The sequence below is a fragment of the Marmota marmota genome, unplaced genomic scaffold (genome assembly GCF_001458135.2).
Source record: "Marmota marmota marmota unplaced genomic scaffold, marMar, whole genome shotgun sequence".
Taxonomy (NCBI): domain Eukaryota; kingdom Metazoa; phylum Chordata; class Mammalia; order Rodentia; family Sciuridae; genus Marmota; species Marmota marmota.
In genome coordinates, this window is record NW_025999968.1 from 20,431,058 (window position 1) to 20,446,449 (window position 15,392).

Genomic DNA, 15,392 nt, shown 5'->3' on the forward strand with positions numbered 1-15,392 from the left:
GGTACATGCTCTCTTTTCAGCGCTGTCCAGGGTGGATGCTGACCCTAAGGTTGCACAGCCATCCTATCCTCGACATGAAATTTACTTCTGTGTTGTGTGATTTCTTGCCATTTTCTTCACTTAATGTTGCAGCCACCTCTTTTGAACCCAGCTCATCTTGTCAGTGTGGGAAGTTGTTGAGAGACCCTTATAGTGAATTTGAGCCCTTTAATACAGTGATATAAGTGGCATAAATTAACATTTTCATGATGTACCTACTGAGACAGTGAGCACGAACCAATTGCTTATGGAATGACTCAAACAGATTGTAGGTATAAAAAAAGATGTTTCCTGATTATACCTAGTATTGGACTTAATATATTTGTTAAATAATATAGTATCTAATAAACCATTTTTTAATATTTCAAAAATATTTTATGTGAGTTAACATAAAATATCTTCTTGATTACAAATATTATTCTTTTAAGTTGATATTAGGTCTTATTTAATTTTTATTTCACCTGAGACCTCAGTGGTTCAATTGTAAATCTCAAAAACAGGTTGGCTGAATGAAAGAATGAGACTTACACATATGGACAAAAACAAAAATGAAGGAAAACATATTCTGATTTGATTAAGGATGTTTAAAAACATAAAACAGAGGAACAGTCAGGAAAACAAGAGAGTATTCATGTATTACAGTTAATCTTGGGTTAAAATAGGAACTGCCATTTATCTATTACTTTCCAGAAAATGTAAGAGGGGAGCACATGGAAGAATTTGCATTATCAACCTTAACTTTTCCTATTCAGCTTCATAAGGAAATGGTAAAAAGCAGCATAAACCAGAGATTGGCCCTAAGGGACTTTGAAAGACTAAAAAAGACTAGTATGTAAGAAACTAGTATGTAAGAAACTGCATGGTACTGGCTTAGGCACAGTAAAGAAGGAAAGATCCTTGTGTGAGTTGTAGGTTGTGTGTTTGCTTTTTAATAGTTTGATTAGTTAAGTAATAAAAATTTTACTTAAGAATATTTACAAATAGGTTGCTTTTGTTATAAGAGAGTTATAAATGAAATCATTACAAATATTTTTTAAAGTACATGTAAAATTCTCTTTGGAAAGTTTTTGAAAGTTGTTTATCCATCAGTCCAAGGTTTACAGGTAAAGTTATGAGGTAAAGTTTTGATGATACTAATAAAAGGTAAACTTTTGAAGAAAGATACAACCTCTTCTAAATGTGGCTCATGAAGTATAGAAGATCAAATGAAGTTATGAATATAACTATTAAATATATACACATAACATATTTTAAGTGCGATACTTTTAAAATTTAATATATTTTAATATTTATTCTAATTTAATATATTTTAAAATTTATTCTAATTAGTTACACATTACAGTAGATTGCATTTTGATACAGCATACATAAATTGAGTATAAATTCTCATTCATGTGGCTGTACATTATGTGGAGTTATACAGGTTGTAATAATGTTCCATTTATTCTACTACCTTCCAACCCACATACCCCCTCCTCTCCCCTCTCTATAGTCCAAAATACCTCTACTCCCCCCGCCACCTTATTATGAATTAGCATCCTCATATCAGAGAAAACATCTGGTCTTTGGATTAGGGGGATTTTCTTATTTTGCTTAGCATAATAGTCTCCAGGTGCATCCATTTATTGGCAAATGCCATAATTTCATTTTTCTTTAAGGCTAAGTAATATTCCATTGTGTATATGTACCAATTTCTTTATCCATTCATCTGTTGAAGGGTATCTAGGCTGATTCCATAGTTTAGCTATTATGAATTGGGCTGCTATAAATATTGATGTGGCTGCATCACTGTAGTATGCTGATTTTTAGTTCTTTGGGTATAAACTGAGGAGTGGGCTAGCTGGGTCAAATGGTGATTCTATTTCAAGGTTTCTGAGGAATCTCCATACTGTTTCCCATACTGGTTGAACCAATTTGCAGTCCCACCAGCAATGTATGAGTGTACCTTCTCCCCCACATCCTTGCCAACCTTTATTGTTACTTATATTCTTGATGATTGCCATTATGACTGAAGTGAGATGGAATCTCAGTGAAGTTTTGATTTGAATTTCTCTAATTGCTAAAGATGTTGAGCATATTTTCATATATTTGTTGATTGATTATATTTCTTCTTCTGGGAGTTGTTTGTTCAGTTCCTTTACCAATTTATTAACTGGGTTATTTGGGTTTTTGGGGGTATTAAAATTTTTTGAGTTCTTTATATATCCTGGATATTAATGCTCCATCTGAGTGCATATAAAATATTTTAAAATAAAAATTGTTTATTTATTGTGTAAATTTGTTTGTATCATAGCATACCTCTTTTCCTCTCTTTTTTGCCACTGCATGTGATACAGATAGTTTTGTACATATTTTCTGAAGGACTGAATTAATCGAATCCAATATCAAGCCTATCCTTTAAAAAATAAATAGAAAATAACATGTACATTTAGTTAAAAGTTTGTTTAAATAAATAAATTGATAACTCAAAGTTATAGAAATAATTCAGGACTATATTAGTTTAAAAATTTTGAAAGACACATGGAATGGCAAATAAGAGGGTGGAATGACGTTTTTATTTGCTCTGATACAAGAATAAGTTCATATTAAAACACATTTTTTCCCTACTCTGAAACACAGTCCCATCTAAATAGGTTAAAAATGTAATCTGAGAGTTATATTAAACTGAAGAATTTAAGTTTCAACAGTTTGTAGCTCTAGAATTATGACTTTAGAGAAGAATGGAAGACTGTCATTATATTCTGCCTCCCTAATGCTTCATCAATATCACTTATGATATTTAAATTTATGTCATGAGACACTGATAAAGTAGACTTGCCCCAAACAATGCCAATTTCACAGCACTTTTTCTACACTGAATTGGAGACTAATTCCATCCCAAGAAGAAAGATCTGGAAGGGAGTTAAATGGCGAGTCTATAGATGAGTATGCAGAATAAATAAATATTCTCAGGGTCACCAAACTGCATACCAAGATAACTTGACAATTCATCCAGATAAGAGGAAATAGGTAGGATTCAAGTAAAACTCCAATAATTAAAATGTAAGAAGATAGATAGTGTTAGCAACATTAGAAATAACTACCAAGTAGTTCAAGTACTAATCTTTGCATATACAATGAAACAATATGACATTCACTGATCAGCCAAAGGGTGATTTTCACCACATGGCCCTCAAAATACCATTCTCTGAAGTGACAGTGCTGCTATGGATGTGTGAGAATTGTCATAATACATGAATATCCCTGACTAAACTGACCATGTATGGAATTACTTTGCTTTTAACTATCCCTCCCTGCTTCACCTTGGTATCTATCTTTACCCGTTTGAAATGTGCTGCCCACTGATTTTCAGCATTAATAGTAAACATTACAGAAATTTAGTAGTAAGTGATCTTTACAAAGATTGAACAGATATTTTGATGTTAATGAAAGTAGCATTGGAGAACTGCTTGGACAAAATGTACAATCCCATTAATAAATGGTCTGGTAGAGTTAGAACAACAAAGTGAGTAAAAAAACAAAGAAACACATGTAAGACGTTCAATAGAGAATAATTCATACCAAAAGGAATAAATGGAACCTTTGATAAAATTTGAGGAGCCTTTGAATATTTTTACAAACTTGACCCAATATTATTATTACTACTACTATCATTTCTTGACATTAAAATTTTTATCAAGTTACTATACTTTAATCTAGAAAATAATACTCAGGAAAATACTTGACACTTAATTCATTATTTTAATTTTTAAAATATTATTTTAATCCATTCATTATTTTAATCCATATTTGTTATTAAAATCATTGATTAAATACAAGATAAATATTTATTTCCATGTATTTTATTTTTATTTTCAAGAAACTAAAGTCCTAAATAAATCTCTGCTTTTCTCTACTTACTATAAAATATTGGTCAATATTTTAAAAGGATTGATTTTGTGAGTTTTTTTTCCTACTTATACCAATAACTCTCAGATAAATCCAGTCTATGATTCTATTCTGAGTAAGTACCTTTCCTACCATTTCAGACAGCAGCAAGAGCAGTGTGGATTTACTGCTAAATTAAGACGTGGAGGCCACAGCAGGATGACAATGACAATCTAGGTATCATTCTGGGATTAAAGATTCAGTGAGTTAGAAACAATGGAACATCAGAGGGAAGAGGTGTTATTTGCTGGGATTGGACTCGGAGACTTAAATTCTCAGGGGGTATTCTCTGAATGGAGATGGGTGACAGTGAAACATTTCAGAGAAATTTGGGGGATTATGAACAAGAGAGACCTCCTGTTAGGGACATGAAAACAAAACTCTGCATTTACTGGTATTATGTGTCGTCAGAAGAACAAAAATGATGCCCTTTGATTTCCTCTGGACCCAGAAGAGGGAGGTCAAGATATCTACTATGGTAGATAAATAACTTATATCCAATTTATGAATTTTACCTGTGTGATCTCAGGTGGAAGGTTTTGATGCATCTAAATCATTAAGTTACAGTAGAGGTCATTTGTTTAAACTTTCTTGAGATTGTTATCTTTATCAGAATTTTTTGCAAGGCACTTTTTACTTCCTTATTTCTCAGGCTATAAATGAAAGGATTTAGTAAGGGAACTACTATTGTAAACAAAAGAGCAGCAGGTATATCTTTATCTCCTTCTTCAAGTAAATTTGGTCTAATATACATGAAGAAAAGAGATCCATAGAATAATGAAACAGATAAAAAGTGAGAGGCACAGGTGGAAAAAGCTTTAACCCTTCCTTCTTTAGATTTCATTTTGAAAATTGTAAAAACAATGTAGACATAAGAAATTAAGACACTACCTATAGTGAAGACTTGAATAGAGCCTGAAAAGACAAAGAGCACAAGTTCATTGACATATGGGTCAACACAGGAGAGTCTGTACAAAGGAAGAACATCACAGTAAAAGTGGTTGATTTGATGAGACCCACAGAAAGCTAACCTAAAGAGTAGACCTACATGAATCATGGAGTGCAGGTTTCCAGCTATGAAGGCTCCTGTGGTCATCTGAACACAGAGTTTCTTTGACATCATGGTGTGATACTGCAGAGGACTGCATATGGCCACATAGCGGTCATAGGCCATTGCTGCCAGAAGAAAGCAGTCTGCAGTTTCCACAGTGCAAAGAATATAAAATTGTATAATACATTCATGAAGGGAGATCCTTCTGTCCTCAGAAAAGAAGTTCTCTAACATCTTAGGAGTGATAGCACAGGCACAACAGGAATCCACAAGAGCCAGGTTGCCCAGAAAGATGTACATTGGTGTGTGAAGTTGACGCTGTTTAAAAATCAAGGCCACCAACCCTAGATTCCCCACCATGGTGATCAGATAGATGGTCAAGAACATCACAAATAGAAGGGCCTTCAGGTCTGGGTGATCTGTAAATCCTGTGAGGACAAACTCATTTTTCATGGTGTGATTTTCTTTAATCATTCCTGACTTCTGAGAAAAAAAAATTGGGAAATAAGGTGTTAGTTTATGATGAGCCCCAAACACTATTGAGCCTTCTTTGGTTCAAAGGAAGAGAAGCATCTTTCATAATAGTACCACATTTCACCTGGACTTTGGTGAGTGCCTAGTTCTGAGGAAGAATCCATGTTTCCAGTCTAAAACTCCTTTGTTCACTTACTGAACATTTTCCCAGCCTATTTTCAAGGAAATTTATGATTAAGTGCATAAAGATGGCTTTGAATTCTTGAGAAACATAAACAGTGCAAAATGCTTCTTTATAATGGTTGGGTAAAGCTGATTCATGTGTTATGTGTCAGAAGTTCATATTATGTTTCTAAACAAGTTTAATGATAATATATGTATGGTGATTAAGAATATTGTTTAAGCTCAGTGGCGCATACCTGTAATCTGTAATCTTAGGAGGCTGAGGCAGGAGGATCTCGAATTCAAAGCCAGCCTCAGCAATGGTGAGGTGCTAAGCAACTCAGTGAGACCCTATCTCTAAATAAATACAAAATAGCGCTGGGGATGTGGCTCAGTGGTCAAATGGGCCTGAGTTCAATCCCTGGCGCTCCCCCTGCAACAATGTTGTTTAAAAGATTATTGTTGTCCATCAGTGTTCATAGAATCATTGTTCATGGTAGCTAAAAGGTAGAAATGACCTAAATGTCCAAAGACAAATGAATGCATAAAATGTGGTATACATATAAAATCAAATATTCTTAAAAAAATAAAACTTTAATGCATTACTACATTGATGAACCTTCCTGCTAAGTGAAATAAGGCAGATACAAAGAAAACGTATTTTATGATTTCATTTATACAAGGCATAAGAGTAGGCATAAGAGTAAATTCATAGAAATAGAATACAAAGTGTTGATTTTCAGAGGAGGTGTGATGGGGAACTCTGTTTTAATGGTTACTGAGTTTCAATTTGGAAAGATGGGAAAGTTCTGGATATGAGTAATAGTGATATTTGTACTTATGACAATTACAAATGTAATTAATACCATTGAACTGTGCAGTCAAATATGGATAAAATGGCAAATTTTATGTTATATGTATTTTATCATTTTAATTTGCATGTTCTAAATAATGTATTATCTCTAATAGTATTGGAATATATGGTTAAAATTAAATGCTTTAGGGAAAAGGAGGGCTATTTAAAAGTGTTTAATACCAGGGTATGAGTAGGGAAAGTACAATAAATTAAAACAAGGAAGATGGAGATATAAAGGAAGAGGGAAAAGAAAGGGGGCTCTAAAAACCTTGTGAATTATTTATAATACCACTTATTAATGCAATGCTAAATTATTTATCTGTTCACGTACATAAAAAGCTTAAATGCTATTAAAAGAAATGTGAGATATTCTAAGAGTTTAAAATTGATAAATTCATATATATTCAAAAATCTGAAAAAATTAAAATGTCAAATACAAATTTGGAGATTATTTGTAGTAACTAGACTATTTCTCTAGTTTTTTTCTATACAAAGTTATAAAAACAAATAGGAATAATTAGTAGAAAATAGATTAATGGCAGAAACAAAACTCTCAAAGAAAAAGCAATTTTTTAATATACCAAAAATGTCTGCCTTCATTACTAATCAGAGAACTATCATTAACTATCATTTCAAACAACTATGTGAGCTTATTTATTTTGCTTAATAATATAGCAAGATTAAAAAATGATAATATTCAATGTTCTCTGTAATGTAATGAAATTGAATTCTAATTGCTTTAATGGTTATCATAGATGTTGGAGGAAAAATTATTTGATAATGGATTAATGAAACTCTTAAATGTTTATCCTCTGAAAATGTTAAATCTTCCAGAAAGAAATAATCAGAAACTTAAGGTTCACATATAATTATGTCTACTGAAATCATATACAATATTGACTAAAGCAAAATACCTAAAGATCAGTATGAGTAAGCAAATGCTGATCATCCATATGATGGCATATTGTACAATCCTTAAAAATGATATAATAAATACAAAATACTATGTGAAAAACAAATCAAAGGGTTTTATATACAGAATAATTCTAATTTTCAAATAAGTAAGTACATATAAATATAAAAGTCATGAAAACACATGAAAATGTTAATGCTAATTTTCTCTGTGATGAAAATAATAGATATTTTCCCTTTTTTGTATTTTCTTATTTCAGATTCCCTACAACTTCTATTACTGTTATAATCAGGAAACAAATTTTTATTCAAAAAATAAAATAGCATGCTCTTAGTCTCCTCGTTTTATAACTTGACAAGACCACAGTAATCATTGGGGACCTGGCTAATGTTTGCTGTGCTTTACAGTTATATAGAGCACAACATCACTGCTGTGAGAAAGGCCTTGACAGTTAGGAATAATAATAATTTACTGACAGTACTGCATTCATCTCAAATCATTCAGTAATATACTCACATATTATAGTAAGCATTCTTGAGGTCACTTTTTTTCTATGGAAAGCAATCTCTCTTTGTTGTCAACTTTTACCCTTCTCAGAGTCAATGTATTTACATTTATTAAAATTTCAGGATGTTTTGAAAACTTCTTTTTTCTACTCCTTAGATATATCTTTATAGAATTCTTATCTATTGGGGAACATTTTATTTTGATTTAAATTACTTCAATTTAGGTACTTTGAGGATTATTATTCACTGACCTGACATTTATGGTATACCTGCTCTATTCTATCTGCATTTTTTTTAAACCTCTCTGTTGCCTCTTTTAGATATTTCCAGGTGGATATTTATCTGGATGATGATTGATTCCAGCTATGCTCCAAATTTCAGGAACAGAGAAAAACTTTTTTTGTAGAGACATAGGACAATCTCTTTTTTGGTTTCCTGATAATATTGCTGACTTGTAAATCTCAGATTACTTGGGGATGAGAACTTTAAGAACATCACTGGGAAAAAAGATAACATTTATAATCTGTGCAATATAAATATTTTAAATTAAATGTTACCCTTGCCAGCTTTAAGTCACTTAACATAATGATTTCCTTCAGTTTTCCCAGTTGATTATAATTGATTAAACAGAAATAAATTTTACATTGATACTTTATCGCTCTAGGAATCCAAAGGGAAACTAGACTCCTCTGTAATATTACATTGAGAGTTTAAAAGACTGTATTGAAATGAAAGTCCTTGCTCATGTAATTTGTTTAGCATATGAGGAATGCCCTACACAAGACCTTTAAATTCTACTTCATGGTAGAGGCTATTAATCCATTTTATCATGTTGTAAGGTATATGGTAAACTATATTATTCAAAGAAGTTTCAAAAACTTTACTATTGCATTCTGTTATTATTGCCAAAATATATTCTAATTTATTTTTTTTTGGTAAATTTAGGCTTATCTTGAATTCAGAAGTGAGGCAAATGAGTGACAATTATTTATTCAGTGATCTAGAGTACAGGGAAGAATCTTAAAAAATAAAAAATTATAATTTCAAGGAAAAATTCTTGTAAATAACTTAGAGAAATAAATATTTCAGAGGTTAATATTTTAGCAAAAATATATATTAAATTCTTTCTTACCTGAATTTCCCTGATGAGAGTTTTAGAGGCAAGTTGGTCTCCTAATGTTAATTTTTAAAGCAGGTCCAGCAATAAAAATGTATCTTCTTAAACATTTAAGAGAATATTTCTGCAAAGAAGCCAATGATAATATTTATGTCATTGGTAGAACATGGTTAAAATACTCAAAATAATTCTAAAGGGATTTATTTGATATTGACATCAGAACACAACATGGGAGACCCAATCTTCTGAACATCCAAGGCATACTAAATTAGAATAATTAAATGTATCCCTTGAGATCTAGTGGGTAAGGCACATGCCCATTTCTAAACAAATGTTTTGATTTTAATTTGAGTTTATCCTATTTATCCTAGTCACCAATCTGAATATAAAATACCAAACATGAAGGAAAAGTTCCTAATGGATTGGTCAGCAAAGGCTTCATGGAGAAAGTGGTAATGGAATTAGGATTGGTTATTTCAGAGGGGAGAGGGCCTGGTATGAGTTGGAAACTATAACCTTTCTCATCTGTTTTTTTAAAATTAGTTCTTTTTAGTTGTATATGATAGTAGAGTCCATTTTGATTAAATTACATATGCATGGGATAAATCTCATCTTTTTTTTTTTTTAAATGACAAAACACAATTTCTGAAATCTTTGAAATTATATCTTTTTTTTTTTTGGTCCTGGGGATTGAACCCAAGGTTGTTCAACCACTGAGTCACATCCCAGACCTTTTTATTTTATTTTTTTGAGATAAGATCTTGCTAAGTTGCTTAGGGCTTCTCTAAGTTGATGAGGCTGGCTTTGAATTTGTCATTCTTTTGCCTTAGGCTTCCGAGTTCCTGGAATTGCAAGCATGTGCCACCATGCTCAGTTGAAATTATAATATGTTTTTATCTTAAGCCTTGGTTACTAAAAAAATCTTTAAATCTGTTGCAAATCCAGAAACAGTTTATTGAAAGTTCAATATTTTTCCAATATTTGTAGTGTCATGACTCTTTAGTAACCATCAAAATCAAGTATCAATTTATTTGGTTAATTACTATGATAGGCAGCTTTCTGTCATTGTAACAGACACCTGAGAAAATCAACATATGAAGAGAAAAGATTTATTTTGTCTCATGATTTTGGTGGCTTCAGTCTATGGCTGTTTTGCTCTGTTGCTCTTGGTCTCTAGTGAGGCAGCACATTGTGGCAGAAGCATGAGGCAGAGTAAAACTGCTATCTCATAGCTGCTATGCAAAAGAGAGGAGAGGATATGGTGGGATCACACCTTCCCTTTCACAGGCTGCCCCCAGTGACCAGCAGATATCTCACTAGTATCCACAGCTTAAAGGATCCATCACCTCCCAGTGGTGCCAAAGAACAAGACTTTATTGTCCATTTAAGATTCAAATGATAGCAATTACTTATCTTGACTTTCTGAAGTCTCCATCCTTTGGGTGTTCAGCAGTCTCCATGGACTATCCCTGACCAATGTGGGCTCTGTGGAAAGATTTGTGGGAATCCATGCAAATGATCATTTTTCATAATTTTCTTACACATTTATAAAACTTTTTGTACTTACTGAATTTTTAAAAAAATCCTCATATTAAGAACCACAAATCAGCTGTCATTTAGTAATGCACTTGTACAAAAAATACTGTATAGTGTCTATAGTATGCCATCACAAATATACATTCTATTTTTATACTACTGTATTATAGCTTAATATAGAAGATAAGGGAGTCAGATATAAATAAATACATGAATAAGAAAAATAAAAGAAAAAAGAAAAAATCAATAAGCCCTATACTGAAGTCAAAATAGGGTAATGTGATAAAGATTGATGGAGAGTTATTTTAAATCAGATAAATATGAAAACTCAGGTCTCGTAAGTTCTTGTGGTTCATCACGTGTACAAAGATCTGCCATCCCTTGAGTGTAAACTTTAATATTTGTCATTGTAGGCCATTGAGGTTTGGGGATTTTTACACAAGATTTCTGCTGCAGAAGTTAATTAAAGCAATCATGGAGAATGTTAAAAAAGTCTGTAGGAAAAGATGAGTAATAAGAAGCCAGTTATGGTGAATTGGGGAAGAATGTATTAAGTACAATGAGAGGTAGTGGAAATTTCTTAAGGCAGGTATAAGCTATGTATGTTTGTGAAATCCATAAATGCCAGGGAAAGTGGTGAGAGATGAATGGAAGGATTAATCTCATAGGATTTTAACAAAAAGTATGGAGCCTGCATTTTATTTTCAGATCCATAAGAAAACTTGGGAGGATGTATTCATTTTCTGTTGCTGCTAAAATAAGTTATCACAAACTCAGGAGCTTAAAATAACACAGATTTATTATTATCTCACAGTTTTGGAAGTTATGTCTGAAATGGCGTCAATGAGCTAAAATCAAGGTGTGGACAAGGCATCATTTCTTGTGAAGACTCTTCTTGTTCTACAGATTGGTCTCATTCCTTGGTTCATGGCCCCTTTCATCTTCACAGCTGGCCAGCTTCATCTTTCTCACATTGTATTCCTTTATTCCAACTCAACTGCTTCTGTCTTTAATATGTAGTGTCATAATTAGGCCCACCTGGATACCTTCCCCATCAGGAAGCTGATAAGCCACTTTAATTCCATCTGCAACTTTCATTTTGTCATGCCACATATCATAACGTATTCATAGATTCTGCAGATTTGAATGAGGTTGTTTTTGGGTGGCCTTTATTCTGATTACCAAATGAAATTTTTAAAGTAGAAAAATGACATTATCATATTTACATTTTAAAAAGAAACATGCCCAGGAATGGAAATGGAGAGACCAGTTACTAGAATATTTTAGTAGTTCAGAAGTAGGGTGATAGTAGTATATATGGAGAAGCGTAGGTGAATTCCGGTTATGATTGGGAGGATGATTCCACAGGCTTTATTCATGATTTAGATTTGAGAGTGAGATTCAAGTGTGTAAAAGGAAGTCAACAATGAGATGTATAGTTTTTTCCTTTCCTTTTTTTACCCCCTAGGTATCTAAGGGCAAGGTGGTTGCGTCTATTGAACTGAAGGAGACAGGAGGAGGAATATTCTGAGAAATGAGAAGGTAGAAATATGAATTTGATTTTTTTTCATGCTGAGTTTGAAATGCCTATCAGTTATCTAAGTGAAGACAGTGAAGAGGCAGTTGAATATAAAAGACTGAAGATTAGGAGTCATCAGCACAGATACTTAAAGTTTTGGAACTGAATGAACTATTTAAGGGAGAAAAATAAGGTAGAAAATAGAATGGTAACCTGGAGAGCAGCCTCTGTGACTCTGTGGTTTAGAATAAACCAGATGGTCTGGCATTCAGGAGGGGTGGTAAGAGGAGAATTCAGTGGTATAAAAGTTACAGATGAGTTACGATGAGGAGGCCAGAATGCTAAATTATGGATCTTGAATTTTATGAAGTTGGCCCTGAATAAAATTTGTCAAAATACTAAACCCATCAATCTGAGTTTCAGAAAAACAACTTTGTGTGTGTCAAATAGACCTCAGACTGAATGTGATGAATGTTGTTGCTTTTTTTCCTAATCATATTTGATTCATTGATCAAGACTTGATAGTGATTATCACAACAGCAAACAAAATGCTAATAGCAATAATAATTCAAGGTAGTGTAAGGTATTTTTGCTTTGACTTCTCAGTGAACTGGCAAAGCAGTCATGTAAACAAGTAATTAGAATGTAAAGTGATAAAGTCTATATTATAATCATACATTCTAAACTATGGGAGGAACTGGTGGATTATAGCTTACTCTGCCTGGGGGTGTTAAAAACACTTCGAAAACATTGCCTTTTACATTACAAAATAATACTAGCCTTAGAGAGCAAATCTCCATGTGTAAGGAGTCAAGGGACTTTATAGCTCTATTTTTTTTTCCTGAAATTCACTTTCCCTCTGGGGAGGTAGTCACTACTGCTGTCCAAACCATGGGAACCATAAGAGGGACTTGCTGTATGATTCACATTCTCTATGGTCCGAACGAGAAGAGTAAGAGGGATCACTCATACATGTGTCTACGAGACTAGGGAATAATTACTGGAAAAGAGTAGTGACATACAAATAGAAGAGTAGTTCTCAATCCTTCCTCACTGAAAAAGCATATGGCAAGTGACATCCACTGTATGACCTACTCTCATAGGCCTCCCAAGTTATGAGTGTTTGCCCACTGACTATCAATGATTCTTCTTTATTTTCTCCCTTTCAAGGTAGCATATTATCATGCAGAACAGTGAGGATGATATATTGAGATAATCTGGAATCATTCTAGTTACTTTTTAAAATAAGTCATGTTTAATCTGGTGTTTATTATTAATAATTCAATTGTGATGCATGTCATAACTGATTTTGGCAAATCAGGATATGGAAATAGCTTATGAAGGTTTCTGATCTTGATAATTTGTTTTATATGAGTGAGTTGCTCATCTTGTGCTAATGGGCCCCTATTGGGAGTCATCCCTATCTCTAAACCTACCTCTGAGAGAGAGATGCTGACTTTCCCCAGTCATGTGGAAGTTCAGCCATGGCTGAGCTCCAGAGACCCATTTCTAAGAACACAAAGAACAGAAGAGGAAGCCAGAGATCTGCTCCTGTTTTCTTTTATGAGGGCTTAGCTCTTCTCTCATATCATCAACACTAAGAATGACCAACGCTTCAGATGAAATTCCAACCTGAACCACAAAATTATAAGCATATACTCAATAGTGCAATCATATTTTAAAATTAAGCTCAGAATTTATATAAGAAACATACACATAGAGGATTTTTTTATTTTTGTTTTTTGGTGTTTTATTTTTGGTACTGGGGATTGAACTCACGGGCATTCTACCACTGAGCCACATCCCCAGCCCAATTTTGTATTTTATTTAGAGACAGGTTCTTACCAATTTTCTTTTGCTGAGGCTGGCTTTAACTTGCGATCCTCTTGCCTCAGCCTTCCAAGATGCTGGTATTACAGGCATGCGCTGGGCAAGGATGTTTTATTATACATTACCCATGAGAAGATATTTGTATGATATGTAGGCATTTTGTGAAAAAAAGATTGGAAAAGGAATGGCAAACAAAATGCCAGTGGCATGAAAGCTCTTGAGGTGTTGGAGGAATGGCATATATTCCCTAGGATGTCTGGAGCATTGGGTAGACTAGAGAGCTCAGTACTCATTATGTTTTGGGTAAATTACTCAGTGCTGATTTAGCTTTTCCATCCTCTGCATGAAATTAATATTGTATGGATGCTATTCATAATCAAAGAATTTCTCAGAAGTTCTAAAGTTATTTTGCATATGTCAGAGAGTATATTTTCATTTATTTTGACAGAGGAAGAGTCAGAATATTTCCTTAGGCAGACATAGAAAGTAAGATAAAAGAGTAGCACATTAAGCTGTGCTCAGTAGATAAATCTATAACTGGAGGTATAAAACTCATTTATTTTCACTTATATTTCCTTTCTTTTTCTTTTATGTATTCATACATTTATTTTATATCATTTTCCCCCAAATATATGGTGTCTACGTTATGCTAGCTACAATACTAGGCACCATGGTTAAGAAATAAACAAAAACAGATATGATATCTGCTATCTCCTTTATAGAATTGGAGAGTGTTATGGTTTATTTGTTGTTTTTTTTTATGGTTGGCTGTTCAAAACATTACATAATTCTTGATATATCATATTTCACACTTTGATTCAAGTGGGTTATGAGCTCCCATTTTTACCCCAAATACAGATTGCAGAATCACATCAGTTACACATCCATTGATTTACATATTGCCATACTAGTGTCTGTTGTGTTCTGCTGCCTTTCCTATCCTCTACTATCCCCCCTCCCCTCCCCTCCCCTCGCCTCTTCTCTCTCTGCCCCCTCTACTGACATTCATTTGTCCCCCTTGTATTATTTTTCCCTTTCCCCTCATTTCCTCTTGTATCTACTTTTGTATAACTCTGAGGGTCTCCTTCCATTTCCATGCAATTTCCCTTCTCTTTCCCTTTCCCTCCCATCTCTCATCCCTGTTTAATGTTAATCTTCTTCTCATGCTCTTCGACCCTACTCTGTTCTTAGTTACTCTCCTTATATCAAAGAAGACATTTGGCATTTGTTTTTTAGGGATTGGCTAGCTTCACTTAGCATAATCTGCTCTAATGCCATCCATTTCCCTGTAAATTCTATGATTTTGTCATTTTTTAATGCAGAGTAATACTCCATTGTGTATAAATGCCACATTTTTTTTATCCATTCATCTATTGAAGGGCATCTAGGTTGGTTCCACAGTCTTGCTATTGTGAATTGTGCTGCTATGAACATCGATGTAGCAGTGTCCCTGTAGCATGCT

General features: G+C 33.3%; 1 protein-coding gene across 1 annotated transcript; it reads right to left on the reverse strand.

Moving 5' to 3' along the window:
- Positions 1-3,916: 3,916 nt before the first annotated feature.
- Positions 3,917-5,997, reverse strand: LOC107136202 (olfactory receptor 5K1). Its single transcript, XM_015478393.2, has one exon. The coding sequence runs from the start codon at positions 5,489-5,491 to the stop codon at positions 4,523-4,525; it is 969 nt and encodes a 322-aa protein (XP_015333879.1). The 5' UTR covers positions 5,492-5,997; the 3' UTR covers positions 3,917-4,522.
- Positions 5,998-15,392: the final 9,395 nt, after the last annotated feature.

What these genes read in the sequence shown, in the direction of transcription:
- LOC107136202 (XM_015478393.2), bottom strand. Translation starts at nt 5,491, where the DNA reads ATGATTAAAGAAAATCACACCATGAAAAATGAGTTTGTCCTCACAGGA.